General features: G+C 53.6%; 1 protein-coding gene across 1 annotated transcript in view; it reads right to left on the bottom strand.

The window, feature by feature from the left end:
- CARS2 (cysteinyl-tRNA synthetase 2, mitochondrial) overlaps positions 1–17,288 on the bottom strand; it is a 49,632-nt gene that overhangs the window by 7,614 nt on the left and 24,730 nt on the right. Inside the window, exons 8-12 of the mRNA XM_045869709.3 lie at positions 12,930–13,063; positions 11,195–11,262; positions 2,165–2,231; positions 1,458–1,596; positions 267–390 (exon numbers count right to left, since the gene is read on the bottom strand). Coding sequence (XP_045725665.1) covers positions 267–390; positions 1,458–1,596; positions 2,165–2,231; positions 11,195–11,262; positions 12,930–13,063 — 532 coding nt within the window. The remainder of the gene's footprint in view (positions 1–266; positions 391–1,457; positions 1,597–2,164; positions 2,232–11,194; positions 11,263–12,929; positions 13,064–17,288) is intronic.

Here is a 17,288-nt window from a genome sequence, read left to right as displayed (position 1 = left end):
GCAGGGCCGGGCTGCGTGGGCAGTGGGGTCCACCCACGGCTTCCCCCCAAGTCCTACTTCACGTGCCAGCAAGCTCAGCTTCCACAGAGTCCCCTGAGCAAACGGGCGGATGCCGCCTGTCCGTGTGCAGGACCTCCCTGCTCTGGGGGAGGTGGGGGGGGCCCGGAGGCCACCGCAGGGAGCTGGCAGGGCGGCGGCTGTGCCGTCCCGAGGAGGGAGCCCCCACCACACCACCCGGCCTACAGCCCCTCTGTAGGGGGACGCACCTCAGCGGGCGCCGTCAGCTGTCTGTTCCCGTGGTGGATGAGGTCCATGACGGCGTCCACCGCCGCGGGCGTGTCGAAGTCGTCCGCCAGGGCGGCCTTCACGGCCTGCTGGGCATGGCGGAGCCTGGGAGAGACACGGTGCTCCTCAGCCCCTGGACCGGCCCGGCCCGGCCCCCCAGCACAGAAGTGACTGTGAGTTCACCCCCCGCCCTCCTAGGCCGGCCTCACACCCGCTGACAGTCCTGACGGGGTAAGATCAGCGCGGCAGCGTCCCGCACCCCCGAGTCCAGGGGACGCCCCTAACCCCGGGTCTGAGCACACCCTGTGCACCTGCAGCGGGTTCCAGGTGCAGCGCTGAGAAGTAAGGGTCACACGACAGCATGCGGCGTGGTCAGCTGTCTGCATTACGCACCACGATGTGGCCCCTCCCCAGGAGCACGTAGGCAGGACACCTGCTCCCAGGACGACGGCCCGGCCTCCCTGAGGGGGAGGGTGGCCGCTCATGCCCCGCCCCCACCCCCGTGTGAGCTGCACCTGCGCGCGGACAGCCTGAGCCTCTGAGCAGCGGGCCTGCCGGGCGCGGGGTCCGGGGACCCTGGGGCCACGTCAGGCCTAGGACACGGCCCCCATCGGGCTCTGAGTGTGTTCTGCTTCCCGCACCGGGCTGCGGCCTCTCCACGTCCTTCCCTCTGCTGCTGGAGCCTCGCCCCCCGCCCGCCAGCACGCTCTCCCCACCTCCTTTCCTTCCCCAGCCATGGCAAGGACACTCCGGTCCCCTCAGTCCTCCCTCCTGCACGCCTGCTGCTTCAGACACTGAAGCTTTGTCTCCAAGACTAGCTCCCCACTGCCCACCATCACTGGTCTTCACCCCACTTCCTGCAGACTCCCCGATTTCCAGGCATGGGGAAGGATTGGGCTCCTACCCGTGGAGCAAGGTGACCAGAGCCTCTGCATCGCTCACCGACAAACGCCAGTGAGCGCCTGTCCAGGCACGGGTGTGACCCCCCGCCCCTCACAGCCACCCCGCACACAGGGCATCCTCGTCTCTCCCCAACAGGACCACCGACTCGCCCGAGGCACCTCCTGCACCAGCAGCCCCGGGGGACTTCAGCCTCCAAAAGCCTCTCCCGTCTCAGGCAGCCCCACGTCTGGCGCCCGCGACCCTCGGGTGGATGCTGGGAGGGTACCTACCTCTCCCACAGCACATCGTCCCTGATGGGGCCGCATACCAGCTGCCCCTTCATGTAGGCCCGGGCGTCCTCCACAAACGCGGCCGCTGTCAGGAGGAGGTGCTTGGCCTCGAGCATGGTGCCGTCACTGTAGTCGATGGCTGTGGAGGGGACGCGGGAGGCACTCTGCAGGCCTGGCGCTTCTCAGCCAGAAGCCAAGCAGCGGACGCAGGACACCTGCTCCCCCGCCCCACTCGGATCATGAGGGTCTATCCTGACCCGGGCCTCAGCACCATTCCCAATATGCTTTGGCCAAGGGGTTCACTCCTGCTGAGACAGGTGACTCTGGGAGGCGGGAGAGACCCCTGGGCCCTACACCACCTCTTGGGAGACCAGCCAACGGTGGGGACTTAGGGCTCTGTATTCCAGCACAGGGAGCGACGACAGGCTCTCAAACTCAGTGCTTTACAGCATGTTGAGAACATGCCCTCCACCCGGGCCCCGCGTCCAGACCCACACAGAGGAGAGCTGGGGCCCAACTGGAAAACCCATGGCCTCCAAGAGACAAGCTTCTGGAACCTTCTGGCTGGGAGCTGGGATTATGCTTCCTAATAGTGCATCCTCCGGCTTCCTTTCAGGCATTAGCCCGTGTTCAGCCATTCCCCAAGCGCTGTCAGAGGGCTCTTCCCTGAGCCGCCTGAGTGCGCACGGGCCTCACGTCTCGCTCACCTGACCTGTAGCTGCTCCGCATGCAGAAGAGCCGGAAGACATCAGGGGAAAACATCTTCAGAAAGTCCTAACAGGGAGAGATCAGGGAGAAATGGGAAATCAGAGTACGTACGACAACTGCGTGAGCTGATCTGGCATATCAAGCCATCAGGAATTTTTACGAAAAGCTTTGTTTTGTTTCCAGACTATTAGCGCACCCCCACCCCACGTTCCCACAGGGTCTTCCCTGTTCAGTCAGTGTCTGTGGGAAAGGCTGGCTGGGGGCAAACCTGGCTCTGCGCTGATGCAGGGAGTCTGCGCTGTTGTCCTCGGGAGCCCCCTCCCACGACGCAGTGGCCAAGCGAGGGAAGGGTGCGGGGGGGGTGCCCAGCTCCTGGGCCTGTGTCAGCGCTAAGATGAAGCAGGCCCCAAGCTCAGGTTTCTTGAAGAACACACCACCACCTCTGATTAAACATCAGTGAGAACCTGTCCTTGAATGGATGACTTCCCGAACGTCTACGCAAAGAAGCGTATCCCTTCTCTATGAGGAGGAATAACCAGGGAAACCTGGCAGAAGTTGTTCAAACAGCATGAAACTCAACAAATTTCCATGTGGTGGCTGCAGCAAGACGCGCTCAGTGACCTTCCGGGGTGAGGGGGGAAGGGGGACAGACGGCCTCCGCGGGGCACTGCTCGGCCTGCCAGGGACGGGCTTGGACACGGCCCACGGCGGCACCGAGGACAAGCCAGCTCCAGCAGGACCATCTGACAACGTGGAGTTTAGGTCAAAACCCGAAACCATCCTGTCCCTTTGTCGTGGATTCTCTGTGAGCAAAAGGACGTTCTCAGCCCTTCTCCTGTGAACCCGCTCCGTGTCTAGCAGTTACTTCTGGCCTCCCTCAGCAACAGTGACCCAGCGGGTGACAGCTGGAGGACACCGTGGCCCGGACCCCGCACCAGGACCGGCAGGTGGCCCCCTGGGAGCAGGTGCGCTGACAGCCTTCCTGGGGAAGGACGAGCAGACACACTTCAAATGCAGTGTAGTTACTACACCACAAACAGTGTAAGCAGACAGAACACGAACCCTGTAGCAGACCTCATCGCTCACAGACGGCTAGGGTCTAACATGTTCGAACAGCGTGTCCCCTACCCCGGTGTCAGAGACGAGGCTCAGAGAACGGAAAACCTGTCCCCGCAGTCCCGGGGGCTCCATCCCAGCTCGCAGCTCTGTGCTGCTGTCTGTGCTTAGTCCTCCTTGGGTCTTACTTGCTAGTTCACTTCCCCACTGTGGTACTTCTGAGGTCCTCCCAGTTCTCAGGCCCACGAATGGTGCTTCTCTGAGCAGTTACGTGCACAGGCTTCCTGTGCCTGGGCCACGCCGTGCAGCAGGACCTGGGGGCCATGGCTTCCGGGTGCGGCTCTGCTCCGCTGGACCTGAGTGCTGGTCTGGGTTTACGCCTGGAACGCAGGGGCACGTGGACGGCCGCTCACCAGCACGCACAGGGCCTTCCGGCCACCCTCTTTGCCTTTTTCCCGTACGTCCGAATAGTTTCTTTAGAATTCCTTCGGGGAAGCGCAGACTCAGCTGCTTTATAGCTTGTTACAAGTTGCTTTCCTGCAAGCACGTATCAGGGGACCAGTCCCCAACCGCCACACCTCCTTTCCTGTGCTGTTTGGTTTTTTCAATTGCTGTTTTGCTCGTGTTGCTTTTTTCATAAGTTTTTGCCAGATGTTTGGTGTGTAGGAGTCCGGAGTCAGTGGGGAGCTGTTTCCAGCAAGGCTGAGCGGTGCCTCTCACAGGTCGGCTGTAGACCGCTCATCCGCCAGAGAAACAGATACCGCGCCACGTTCTCCAAACCTGTGCTTTCTTTGAACTGGACACCTTTTCCTTCTCTATTGCCTTTCTGCTCGTATTTGTGCATTCGGTTAAAAAATTTAAAGTGGTATGGCTGTTTTCTGTCCACTGAAGCACTCTGATCTTTCTAAAAAAGAGAATCTCTCTTCCATTTTAGTATTTTCTGGGTGGCTACATTCTCTATTTCACTCCTAAACCCTATTTCACTCCATTTAAACTCCATTTAAAATCCTAAAAGGATTTTAGGGTTTTATTTTTTAATTATTTATTTATTTTTTTAAAGATTTTATTTATTTGACAGAGACACCACGAGAGAGGGAACACAAGCAGGGGGAGTGGGAGAAGGAGAAGCAGGCTCCTGGCCGAGCAGGGAGCCCTATGCGGGGCTCGATCCCAGGACCCTGGGATCATGACCTGAGCCGAAGGCAGATGCTTAACGACTGAGCCACCCAGGCGCCCCTAGGGTTTTATTTTAAAGGGTTTTTCCTCCCAGTCAGAATATGTACTCATTCAGATTAACCTCAATGTGTATTCAGAAATCTAAGGTACTAGTTCTCCACAGCCCAGCAACAGGACAAGATGTTTCTTCTCACCACCGTGGGGGGCTCCCGTGAAGGAGTTACAGTACCACAAGGAGAAATCTGTGATCTAGTGTTTCTACAGCATTTGGTCCCTGGGAGCCAACTGCTGATAATAACAGAATGAAAGGACAACCACATCCAACTACTGTCCTGTTACCACTTGCCGAGCACTGGGTTTATCTTGACTGCTGGCCGCTGGTTCTGGGTGTACACAGGGTGACATCCAACAAAACGGAAAGGTGGGCTACGGACCCAGAGAAAGCATTCGCAGACTATGTATCTGATAAGAGGTGAGTACCCAAAATACATAAAGAACTCCTACAGCTCAACAGCACAAGACAGCCTGATTCAAAAATGGGCAGAAGACATGAACAGACATTTCTCCAGGGAAGACATACTGATGCCCACCATCACTCATCATCAGGGAAATGCAAATCAAAACCATGATGAGATACCACCTCACACCTGTCAGAATGGCTAGAATCAAAAACAGAAGAAACAACAGGTGTTGGTGAGGATGCGGAGAAAGGGGAACCCTCGTGCACGGCTGGTGGGAATGCAAACCGGCGTGGCCACTCTGGAAAACAGTATGGAGGGTCCTCAGAAAGTTAAAAATAGAGCTTCCCGGGGCGCCTGGGTGGTTCAGTCGTTAAGTGTCTGCCTTCGGCTCAGGTCATGATCCCGGGGTCCTGGGATCAAGCCCTACATAGGGCTCCCTGCTCCGCGGGAAGCCTGCTTGTCCCTCTCCCATTCCCCCTGTTGTGTTCCTTCTCTCACTGTCTCTCTGTCAAATAAATAAAATCTTAAAAAAAAAAAAATAGAGCTTCCCTACGACCCAGGAATTCCATTTCTGGATAATTACCTGAAGGAAACAAAATCCGTATCTCGAAGAGGTATCTGCACCCCCATGTTTACTGCATCACTGTTCACAACAGCCAAGATACGGAAGCAACCTAAGTGTCTGTGAATGGACGAATGGATTAGACAAATGTGATACAGACACATGTACGTACAATGAAGTATTATTCAGTCGTCAAAAAAAAAATCTGCCATTTGTGACAAATGGATGAACCTGGAAGACATTATGTTAAGTAAATAAAAAGAGAAAGACAAATACTGTAGGATCCACCCATGTGTGGAAGAAAAAAAAAAGTCGCGCTCACAGAAACAGAGTAGAATGGTGCTTGCCGGGGGCTCGGGCTGGGGAAGATGGGGAGATGCTGGTCGAAGGGTACAGATTCTGAGCTCTATGATGAAGCAGCTCTGGGCCTCTAACGGACAGCACAGCGGCCGTAATTAGTAACACTGTGTCGGGTACTTGAAACTTGCACGCAGGAGATCGTAAGTGTTCTCGTGTGTTAACTAACCTATGTGCAAACAGTTCACCACATGCATGCGTATCAAATCATGTTGTACACTCTAAATACACACAGTTGCACCTGTCAATCATACCTCAGTGAAGCTGGGAAAGATAAGGGAGGGGGGAAGCGCTGTACCTTCCCGAACCTCATTGCCCTGAATACCTGGGTCGCCCTCCCTGTTGCTGGTCTTTGTGGAGGTCACACTTTACCCTATTCCTCCCACTGCTCAGCCTCCACGCACAGCATGACCACAGCTCCTGGACAGGCGAAATGTCACCTGGCCTGTGTGCTGGGAGGCCAGGGGGCGGCGAACGCTCAGACAGTGAGCTACGGGGGCGCAGGCCAGCAGGAAGCTGGGTGCAACCCCCCCTAACGCACACGGCCCTTCCCCCAGCGCCCGGGGCAGGCGGACTGACCACAGACTCGGCCCTTTGCCTCACTTCACGTGCTCGGGGGCCCTCAGAGTGGGCGCTGCTAGGTCATGTTCAGAAGGAAAAACTAAGACTTTGACAGTAAGGTAACGGGTCCCAAATCACAACCTAGAGGTTAGAAAAGGCCCGTTTTGAGCTGTTATCTGAACTGTAATGGTTGAGCTTTCCCCACGCGGACTCCAGTCTGTCAAGCAGAATCAAGTTTTCCTGCAGACCATTCTAAAAGCCTGTCCATGGTCTCCCAAATAATGAGGACTGGCGGGAAAACCTCCTGCTAGAAACTGGGAAACTGACACGTGTTTTTTCCATGACAGACATGGCTGAGCATCCCCAGGGACTGCCCGCAAGGCCAAGTTGCAGACTGGCCAAAATACAAAGTAACGAGACAGTAAGTACACACGCTCAAATGCACCATAATAAACAGAGAAATGGAAATTTAAAATCTAGCTGTCAATTTTCACCAAGTTAACAAGGAAAACGTTAACCAGATTAAGACTGTACGGAGTTCATGTGGATAAGGGAAATGGACACGTTCATTCCCTGCCGGTGGGAACGTCGAGCACACCTGCTATGCTACCAGAGGCTTTGTCCAGAACACTCTGCATGCACACATCCTCTGACGGCCTTCATACTACACTAATCATGGTACAGCAGCACCCCATGGGCCCCCAAGTGCTCGTGAAAAGCAATGCAGGCGCTGTAACATCTATGAACATTTAAAATGCACACCCCTGGGCGCCTGGGTGGCTCAGTTGGTTAGGCAACTGCCTTCGGCTCAGGTCATGATCCCGGGGTCCCTGGATCGAGTCCCGCATCGGGCTCCCTGCTCGGCAGGGAGTCTGCTTCTCCCTCTGACCCTCCCCCCTCTCATGTGCTCTCTCTCATTCTCTCTCTCACAAATAAATAAAATCTTTAAAAAAAAATAAAATAAAATAAAATGCACACCCTCTAGTAGACAGTTTGACACAATTTAAATGACCATCAACAGGACACTGTTTAAATTAATTAAGATGCAACGGACAACCAAGCCATTCTGAAGAATTAACTCCATATGGAAGAAACTGACCCAAAAGATTCATTAAGTGAATAAAGCAAGTGCAAAACAGTTCGACCACTTGGGTGGAAAGAAAAAACGGAGAAATGTATTTACACACGTGCACTGTGCCAAGAAGCTGGTGACAGTTGCTCTGGGAGAGAACACGGGCAGCCGGGGAGCGTGGCCGGGGAGGAGGAGGGCTCCTCATGCCCCGCGGCTCCCCGGCCTTGTCTGCAGCCTGCACACTTCCTGGGGGAAGCCCACTCCTTCTAAAACCACTTGTTGTGAAGGGGGAGAAGCAAGGTGCACTCCAGGACACACGGTGCACCGCATGAGGAGGAGAAAATCAGGACTCCTACACAGACGGCTTCCTTCTGTCACAGCGAACTCTGGGAAGGTGACCTGGGGACAAGCCACACGGCAGAGGCGCACTGGGGATGGCGTCCTGGGCCCTCGGTTCAGTGCTCCCTGCTGAACTCGGACAACACTTCATGCTCTCAGAAAATAGAGGGAAAGGGAAAGGGGAAAGAGATGCCCTCCAACTGGAAACAAATTTGACAAACGAGCCTGCTGTGCAGCTAAGGGGGACGCCACCCAGCAAATAATTACACTCTGTGCGGGCGTGTGCCCAGCCGCGTGACCCCCGTGCCAGAGGCTGAGAGCGACAGGAAACGCAAGCCCAGCACCAGCAAGTCCACAGAGACAGAAAGACCAGGGGACGCTGGGGGCTGAGGGGGGAGGGGAGTGAGTGCTTCACGGGCGCGTGGTTTCCGTGTGGCTCGGGGAGCGTGTCAAGTAGGTGGCTGGGACAGGTGCCCAACTCTGTGAAGATGCTAAAAACCACTGAATAATACACTGTACAGGGTGAAGCCTCCATATGTGAGTTATGTCTCAGTAAAGCTGTTATTAAAACCAGAATTGCTAGAAAACCTTAACTTTACTCAATACAATTACTCTACTGTTAATAGGAATATTGGTATTAAATTTTACAACATGTCGATTTTAAGATAAAGCACAAAGCTGATATGCTGTTGTAAGGAAACAAGATTTTTTGTAAAAGAGGAAAAGAGCTAGAACAAGCCAGTCCCGCCGTGGAAGACTGGATAGCTCACAGTGAACTCCAGCGGCTGACAACTTCGCGCGTGGGGGTCCATCTCGTCCTCCAGCTCTGTCCCCTGAAGGGGCCTGGAAGCAATGTCACTCCAGCGGCAGCAAACACACCAAATGCCCAGACCTTGGCTCAAAACTCCATGTCCTCGCAAAGGCAGCAAAGCTCCTTGGAGAAGTGGCAGCTTTGGGGCCAGAGGCAAAGGGAAACAGGGCGGAAAGCAAGGATGCACACGGGGCATTTCCCTGGGACGCAGGAACCAGTCAAGGGAGCCTCCTCCATGCCTTCCCCCGGGTCAAATCTGGGATAATTTCGGCATAAAAGGATGAAGACTGAATTGATAATACACAAAGTACAAAAGCTGAACTCCTAGCAATACTGAAAAGAGAGCAACAGAGAACCCCCGTCTTTGAAGACGAGGGCCAGCCGGGCAACAGCACAAGACAGCGTGCTTCACCAGGACTACCGACGTGCAGGACGGGGCGAAGCCCCCAGCGGACATGAACACCACAGGCGGCAGCGGTCAGGGTACGGGATGCCTGGCGGCAGATAAACTCGCTGGCTGTCCAGGCGCACGGGAAGGAGGTAAGAATCTCTACATCAGAGAGATGTGGTGGCCGTCACGGACCCCAGCGGTCAGACCCATCACTAACGGCAGGACGGCCTGGCGCTGTGGCCCCCAGAGGGCTGCCGTGTGGGCCCACAGCACCGCGGAGGAAGTGTTCCCACCAGATTTACCCCGACCTGAGTCAAGCCTCGAGGCCTCACTTCCAGCTACGGGGAGAACGGGAGACAGAAGAACGAGTTACATGACACCACAGAGAAACAAATACAAAATGCGTGATGTTCAACAAAACTGGGCTCATGTCTTCAAAAAGTCAACACCACACAGAAAATAAAAGGAGAGAGACTATTGTGGATCAGAAGCCAGAAACACCCAGTCACAGAGGAGCTCCTGTCTCCCCCCATCTGCTGTGGTACGGATGGACCTGGAGGGCATCACGCGGGGTGGAACAGGCCAGTCACAAAGGGCAAATGCCGCGTGTCTGCACTTCCATGCGCTTCCCAGAGTGCTCACCGTCTGTCACGAGACCAGGGAGCAGCCTGGCGGACGCCAGGGGGCGGCGGGGACTTGCTCAACAGGGGAAAGGTCCAGTTTGGCCAGATAAGGAAGTTCTGGAGCTCTCTTGCACAATGACGCGAGCACCGTGCACGTAACAACAGTTACGACGGTGACTTTTATGTTCTGTGTTTCACCACAATGAAAAATACCTTCTGAAAGGCCCAAGAAGACACAGCATAGAAATGCAACACAGGAACCTTCACTGGATCCTGGTTTGAAAAAAACCAAGGCTATAAAAGACATTGGGACACATGGAAAAATCCGAACACTGAGGAGTCAGTGATGTTAAGGAATTAGTGCTGACGTTTTTGGCATCTGGGTTACACAGGAAAACGTCCTTGTTTTGGGGAGTAGCACGCAGAATGGGGCAGTGTCATGATGTCCGATGGCTCAGCAACCGTGGTGATAAAGTACACACCGTGCACGCCTATGTGCCCACCGCTCCCATCAGTACCCCAGAAGCAGTAAAGGTAGCAAAGTAACAACTCTTGAATCTGTGGCAAGTATATAAGTTTAACTCTTCTGTAGGAAAATGTGTAGAACACTGAACACTTCCAGTTAAGAAAAGCATATAAAGACTATTTTATGAGGGGCACTCCCCTTTTGGCTTCCAGCGCCCCCATCCGCAGGGGATACGCTCCGCAGCCCCTGTGGATGCCTGAATATGTGACAGGACCAAAGCCTCTGGGTTTCCTGGACAAACATGCTTTTGAGAACATTTAATTATACTGCAGGCACAGGGATTAACGACGACAATAGGACACATACAACCGTGATGCTGTGATGAAAGTTACTGGGATGTGGTCTCCCTCTCCCTCAACATACCTTCCTGTCGGTGCTAGCCCCTCTGGTGATGAGGAGAGAGTTCGAATGCCCCCATGACGAGGGGAGCTGAGGGGACGGACGCAGGTTCGGGACGCAGCGCGAGGCTGCCGGTCACGGCCCCGGACCGCGTCTGTGAGACCGTGACCGTGAGACCACGTCTGCGAGACCGCGCACAGGGGGCGACTGTATGTAAATCTGGTGGGAACAGCTCGAGTGCTTGCGTGTTTAGGGGATGAGGGTCTGGTAACTGGCCTTGCATTTTAACATTTGCAATTAAAACTACATTTGGCTTTATGGGCCCAAAGATGAGCGAAGTGTTGGAAGCGACCCGTGAGTTCACGTGTTTTCCGCTCATGTGGACACTCACACGCCGCCCCCGCCCCCACAGCACAGCGAAGTCATGAAGCCACAGGCCGGCAGGCGGGCGCTGGGACAGGAAAAGGGGTAAACGGGACTCAGGGTAGCCGTGTGGGCCAAGGCCAGGGAAGAAGGTGGTGTGAGCGTCCGGACGCAGGAGGGGACAGGCAGACGTCCGTGGGGAAGCCGGCCCACGGGGGGCAGGGGACTCGGCCGAGAACCAGAATGCCGGATACCGCCGCGCTTTTACCACGAGAAACAGTAAGTTAAACGTGGCGGGAGGAGAAGCCTGTCAGGGCCGGGAGCACCGGCGATCAGAGACTGGGGTCGCCCCACACAGCAGCCCTCCGGACAGGTCAGCGGTGCCCCGTTACCTTAATGGTAATGTAGTTTTTCAGTGATTTGGACATTTTTTCTTCTTCGCCTTTCACGTGCAAATGCCCTGAAACAAAAACAGTAGTTTGTTCTGAACTGGGTGGAAGAGGGGGGAGCAGCTGGGGCTGCGGGTCAGCTTCACACGCCGCGCTCGCTCTGCAGGAGGCAAACACCCACGTCCGCATTGCTATAGGACAGTGACCCCCAGGAGGGAAGCCACAACCGCACCTGCTGGAGGGCGTGGGGTCCGCCCTGCCCCCCCGGCACCCCGTGCCACCCTGCCCCCCGTCCTGCGCCCTGGAAACACCAGCCTGAGGCCTCGTCAGCCCAGCAGAGGCCAGAACTCTGCTTCTGCAAACCAGGCACCCAGCAATATCCACTGGATTTCGGACGTTCCGAACTGCACGTCTTTGAGAAGGACGGATTCAATTTCCCGCTGCAGTCCGTTTCCGCGGGCTTCTCGAGAGCCTGGCACTCCTTCACCCCCACGTACGGAAGATAGGAGGACCCAAGTCCGGGGCTTCTCAGTCCCAGCGGGGCTCCCCTGGGCTGTACGTTCACATGGTTTACTTCCGGGGCCCCCTCTCCTAACACGGTAGGACATCGAGCACAACGGGGCTCCACGGACGAGCTTTCCGAGAACTGGTGAAAATGTGGCTTCCAAACAGAAATATAACCTTCAACACGCACTTCAATGTAACATGTCCACACCAAACACAATTAAACATTTTTTAAGTTGACAGTCGTTGGAAAATGAAACCCATCTGACGACTTCTCTTGCATCCTTTACATCAGGAAGGAGACACAGCTGTTCCCCCAGCCCCGGGCGGCCATGGGATGAAGGAGATGAAGGAGAACGCAGTGCCACGGGAGCACGGCCACGGCAGGTGTGCCCGACGGCTCATCCGGGTGCCGTGTCCCTGCGTGTGAGACGGGACGGGGCGTGGCGCCTCGGTCATTGGAGGGTCTCTGCCCGACGGGCTCTGTGCGCATTTATGCCGCAGGTGCCTTCCCCTCCAGTCCCATGCCAGAGGGAGACAGTGGCATGTGCCGGGCCCCAGGGGTCAGCTCTGGAGCCCCTGCGCAGCGCCCACCCTGCTGGCCCCGGGTGGAACCGGGACCATCAGGCTTTCGCCCTATTTCAGGAATCTGCCAGCAAGCCGCATTGTTGGCAGAAATACAGGGTTTCAGCCACTGTTGGGTTCCCCCCAGGAAATACGATGCCAGAAGCAGCCACTGGGCCCGCTCCGCTTCTGCTTTGTTTCTTCCCAGACTCCCGTGGGCAGCGCAGTCGTGGGCCTTGCGTCGCAGGGAACCAAGGTCTGATTCAGAGATGGCGGTCACCGTGGGGGCGCCTCCCAGGAGGGCTTGGGGTGCGGGAAACGCAGCAGTGGGCGCGCCCCGGGCCAAGCAGCCTCAGGGCTTACGGTCCTGGGAACCCGAGAGAAGTGTAACATCAGGCAGCCCACCGCCCGCCACACGGTACACTTTTGCCGCCACCCCCGCACCGAGAATGTTCCCACATTCCACTCAGTCCGCACTTCTTCCAAAAAGGCACACTCGTAACTCCGATCCGGAGAGGCTCACATCCAGCTGCTTCAGACTCAAACGCTGGGAGAGCCAACTCTGTTTCTTCACCTACTGGAGCCATGCGTTTGCAAATGCAGCGGTTTCACCAATAAAGAAAATCGACAGAACCGAAATAGAACAAATTAACACAAAGTCATGACTTACCAGAATGCAGAAAATAATTTCCCCACTGCCTGCACTGATGGAAAGCCTCACACTGGGCGATTTCATTCTCGTGATGCGGAAAGGCCAGATCGACCCCGCCCGAGTGGATGTCCAGCTGGCTTCCAAACACCAGACTGCAGGGCAGCGTAGAGACATGGGTTAGTTCAAATAGCACATTTACAGTTAATCCTCCCAGCCTTTATGCAACCAGCAAATGGATCGCAACTTCAAATTAATATGCATGGTAATTTAATTGATGTACACAGAAACTCAAATTGTTTTAATTTCACGAATCTCCAATTCATAGCTTTACCTCCTGGTACAGAGATTTAATTCTCTTTGTTCTGGATATAATAGATGCTTTTAAAAACATACAAAATTGGGGCGTCTGGGTGGCTCAGTCGTTAAGCGTCTGCCTTTGGCTCAGGTCATGATCCCGGGGTCCTGGGATCGAGCCCCACATCGGGCTCCCTGCTCCGCGGGAAGCCTGCTTCTCCCTCTCCCTCTCCCCCTGCTTGTGTTCCCTCTCTCGCTGTCTCTCTGTCAAATAAGTAAAATCTAAAAAAAAATACAAAATTACCTTTTCTTTTCATAGGTAGAGTTTAGTGGTTTTCCAACTTTAACAAAAGAGCACATAAAATCAAGAGAATTTTTACCATAGCTTTTGAAAATAGAACTATTTAGCATCACATATGAATAACAAGGTAACTGAATTCAAAGCATCACATCTCTGCTCTAACACTTGCATTCCTGAAAAACCTCAGGTCCCACAAAACTGCAGCCTACAACTAGCAGGGCTGCTGGGGACCATGGGGCTGGCCAGACACTCAAAGTCTGTGTCACTGTCCCCAGAGCACCTGCCTACTAGGGCCAGGCCGGGGCCTCTGCCTGGAACAACAGCAAGAACGTAACTGTCAGCACGGTGAGAACGTGGGCCTGTGGGCGCCCCGGGCAGACGCGGAGCTCCCAAGGCCGTCACCTGCCCCTGCGCACAGAGCTCAGGGTACAGACACTCGTGAATTCTCTAAACGTGGCTAAAAACAGACATTTCTTTTAATTTTTAATTTTTTTTTTATTAAGTAACCTCTATGCCCAACGTGGGGATTGAACTCATGACTCCGAGGCCCAGAGTCGCAGGATCTACCAACAGAGCCAGCCGGGTGCCCCCAAAATGGACACTTCCAAAGATGCCACAGCCTCACTGAGATCCCTTCCTGCTGACTCCCACTGGCCTGCTTTAGAAAGACACGTCCACACTGGCCACACCGGTGGGGGCAGGAACGCGCCAGGCCGCGAATACACATCCCTGGTGACGGGCTTTAGAGTCTCTGAGTCCTTGAAGTTCAAGCGGCACGAAGGGAGTGTGAGACCGGAGGGACAGGACCAGGGAGGAGAGAAAAGGGCCTCGTTTCTTTCTATCTGTAATGAGTGATTCATTTTTACAAAGATCTGGAACAAAGCTGACAGCGTTTGGACTTAACAAAGCTAAACGGTGAGGGCGCCTGGCGGTCTCAGTCTGACTCTTGATCTCGGGGTCACGAGTTCCAGCCCCACGTTGGGCATAGAGGTTACCTGAAAAAATAACGCTAAACTGGGTCTATGGTGTTCATTATATTAGTCTCTATCTTGTCTGTAAGTTAGACCTGTTTGAAAACAAGAGAACACCAAGAAGGAATACAAGTCTATTTTCATTATTTAGAGTTCAACAAAAACATTTAATGGTAACATTACATTTGAAATTTACTAAATCTTTTCTACCTACTGTAGAGAAATTATTTGAATCTACAAAATAAATATCTTTTTACCATCCAATATATACCCCACATTGCTCTTAAGTCAAAAGTATTTATAAACACACATAAGTGTGTGCAGTAGGGACTGAGGGCTGGACATGGTTTTTTAATGCAAAGCTGGGCCCTGCTTCGTGACGTCTCAGGAATTCCCAGGTGCGTTTCCAGAAGAGTCCTATGGACATCACCACAGGTGAGGGCAGTAGGGGAGGCCTGGTGGGAAATGTAGCGCCCCTCCTAGGTCCTCAGCAGAACGAACATGACTTGGGTAGGCAGGTCATGGAGCACGAGGCGCTCCCACCTGGGGAGGGAGTGTCCGCTCCATGTCCACCGAGGAGAAACCAGGCTGGGGTGAGCGTCTGGGGCACAGCACTCTCCTAGGACGGTTGTTCCTTCTGACGCGCACGCTCAGACTCGGCCAGCAAACAGCACCACACACGATGACCAACTGGAGAACTGTGTTTGCTGATCTTCAAGTTTGGGTGTAGCCAGTAGTCTGAAATGTTCATCTTAATTATATTTTCTATATGTTTCTAATCTTTAAAACTGCTCATTAAAGTAAACGCCTACAATGAGCTGAAACCCATCAGATATGTGGAAATCATGGGCTACTAACGATACTAAAAACCCTCACACCTCCCCAGACAGAAAATAAATGTACAAGGTTATTCACTGCAGGTATTTGTAAGAGCAAACCACTGGGAACTACATGCTCATCTGTAGGGTCCTAGCTAAGTGCACGATGGTCTGCCCACCCAGCGCAGCACCACGACGCCAAGGCATGATGGCGGGAGAACCATCACAGGTGGTTCTCAGCACCAGTGCTGAGCGGGAAAAGACCTGACAGGCCTGCCTCCGAGACCCCGCGGGCTCAGTTCTACACCACCACAATCATGCGGGTATCACAATAAAGTGAGTCAGATGAACTCTCGGGGTTCCCAGCGCATACAGCAGTGATGTTTACACTACCCTGTAGTCCATTAAGTATGCAGCAGCATTGTCTAAAAAACAATGTACACACGCTAATGAGAAGACACTTTATTGCTTGAAAATGCTAACCATCTTGCGAGCTTTCAGCGAACTGTAGTCTTTTTGCTGGAGGAGGGTCTTGCCCGATGGGGACGGCTGCAGACCCGTCAGGGCAGTGGCTGCTGAAGGTGGGGGTGGCCATGGCAGGCTCTTACAGTACGACAGCAATAGAGTTCGCCACATCGATGGACTCTTCCTTTCACGAACGATTTGTTCCATGTGATGCTGTCTGATAGCACTGTACCCACAGAACTACTTCCAAAACTGGAGTCCATCCCCTCAAACCCTGCCACTGCTTGATCAACTCAGGTTATGTCATATTCTAAATCCTTTGTTGCCCTTTCAACAACCTTCACAGGGTCTTCACCAGAAGAACATTCCATCTCAAGAAACTATGTTCTTTGTTCATCTGTAAGAAGCAACTCCTCAACAGATCAAGTTTTATCATGAGATCGCAGTGATTCAGTCCCATCCTGAGGCCCCACTTCTGATTCTGGTTCTTCTTCTATTTCCAACATGTCTGCAGTGACTTCCTCCGCTGAAGTCTCAAAACCCCCAAAGTCATCCAAGAGGGTTGTATCAGTGTCTTCCAAACTTCTGCTCATGTTGACACTTGACCTCTTCCCATCAATCCCACATGTTCTCAGTGGCATATACATTGGCAGATCCTTTCCAGAAGGTTTTCAGTTTACTTCCCCAGATCCATCAGAGGAATCACTTTCTTTGGTGGCTATAGCCTTACAAAACGCACTATTTAAGTACTCCTTGTTCCATGGGCTGCAGAATGCATGCTGTGTGAGCAGGTGTGAGCACAACATTAATCTCGTCCATCTCCATCACAGCTCTTGGGTGGCAGGTACATCGTCAATGAGCAGTAGGGTTTTGAAAGGAATCTTCTTTTCTGAGCAGTAGGTCTCAACAGTAGGCTTACAATATTCAGTAAACCGTGTTGTAAAGAGATGTGCTGTCATCCAGGCTATTTTGTTCCATTTACAGAGCACAGAGTAGATTTAGCATAATTCTTAAGGGCCCTAGGACTTTTGGAATGGTGAGTGAGCATTGGCTTCAACTTAAAGTCACCAGCTGGCTGCGTTAGCCCGTAACAAGGGAGTTAGCCTGCCCTTTGAAGCTATAAAGCCAGGCACTGACTTCTTTCCGGCCACTGAAGACCAAGAGGGCATCTTCTTCCAGAAAAAGGGAATTCTGTCTACACTGAAAATCCGTTGTTTAGCACAGCCACCCTCATTCACTGCCCTAGCGAGATCTTCCGGAGAACTTATTACAGCTTCTCCATCAGCACTGGCACTTTTGTAGAAAAGACTTCTTTCCCTTAAAGCACATAAACCAGCCTCTGCGAGCTTCAGACTTTCCTTCTGCAGCTTCCTCACCTCCCTCAGCCCTCACAGAACTGAAGAAAGTCAGGGCCCTGCTCTGGATTAGGTTTGGCTTAAGGGAATGTTGTGGCTGGTTTGATCTTCTATACAGATGACTAAAACTTTGTCCATGTAAGTAGTAAAGCTGTTTCACTTTCTTATCATTT

This window comes from Mirounga angustirostris, unplaced genomic scaffold (genome assembly GCF_029215605.1).
Source record: "Mirounga angustirostris isolate CCGP_5_RB_7025 unplaced genomic scaffold, mMirAng1.0.hap1 SCAF_3, whole genome shotgun sequence".
Lineage (NCBI taxonomy): Eukaryota > Metazoa > Chordata > Mammalia > Carnivora > Phocidae > Mirounga > Mirounga angustirostris.
Note: the sequence above shows the minus strand (reverse complement) of the source record. Positions and strands in the feature narration are given on the sequence as shown.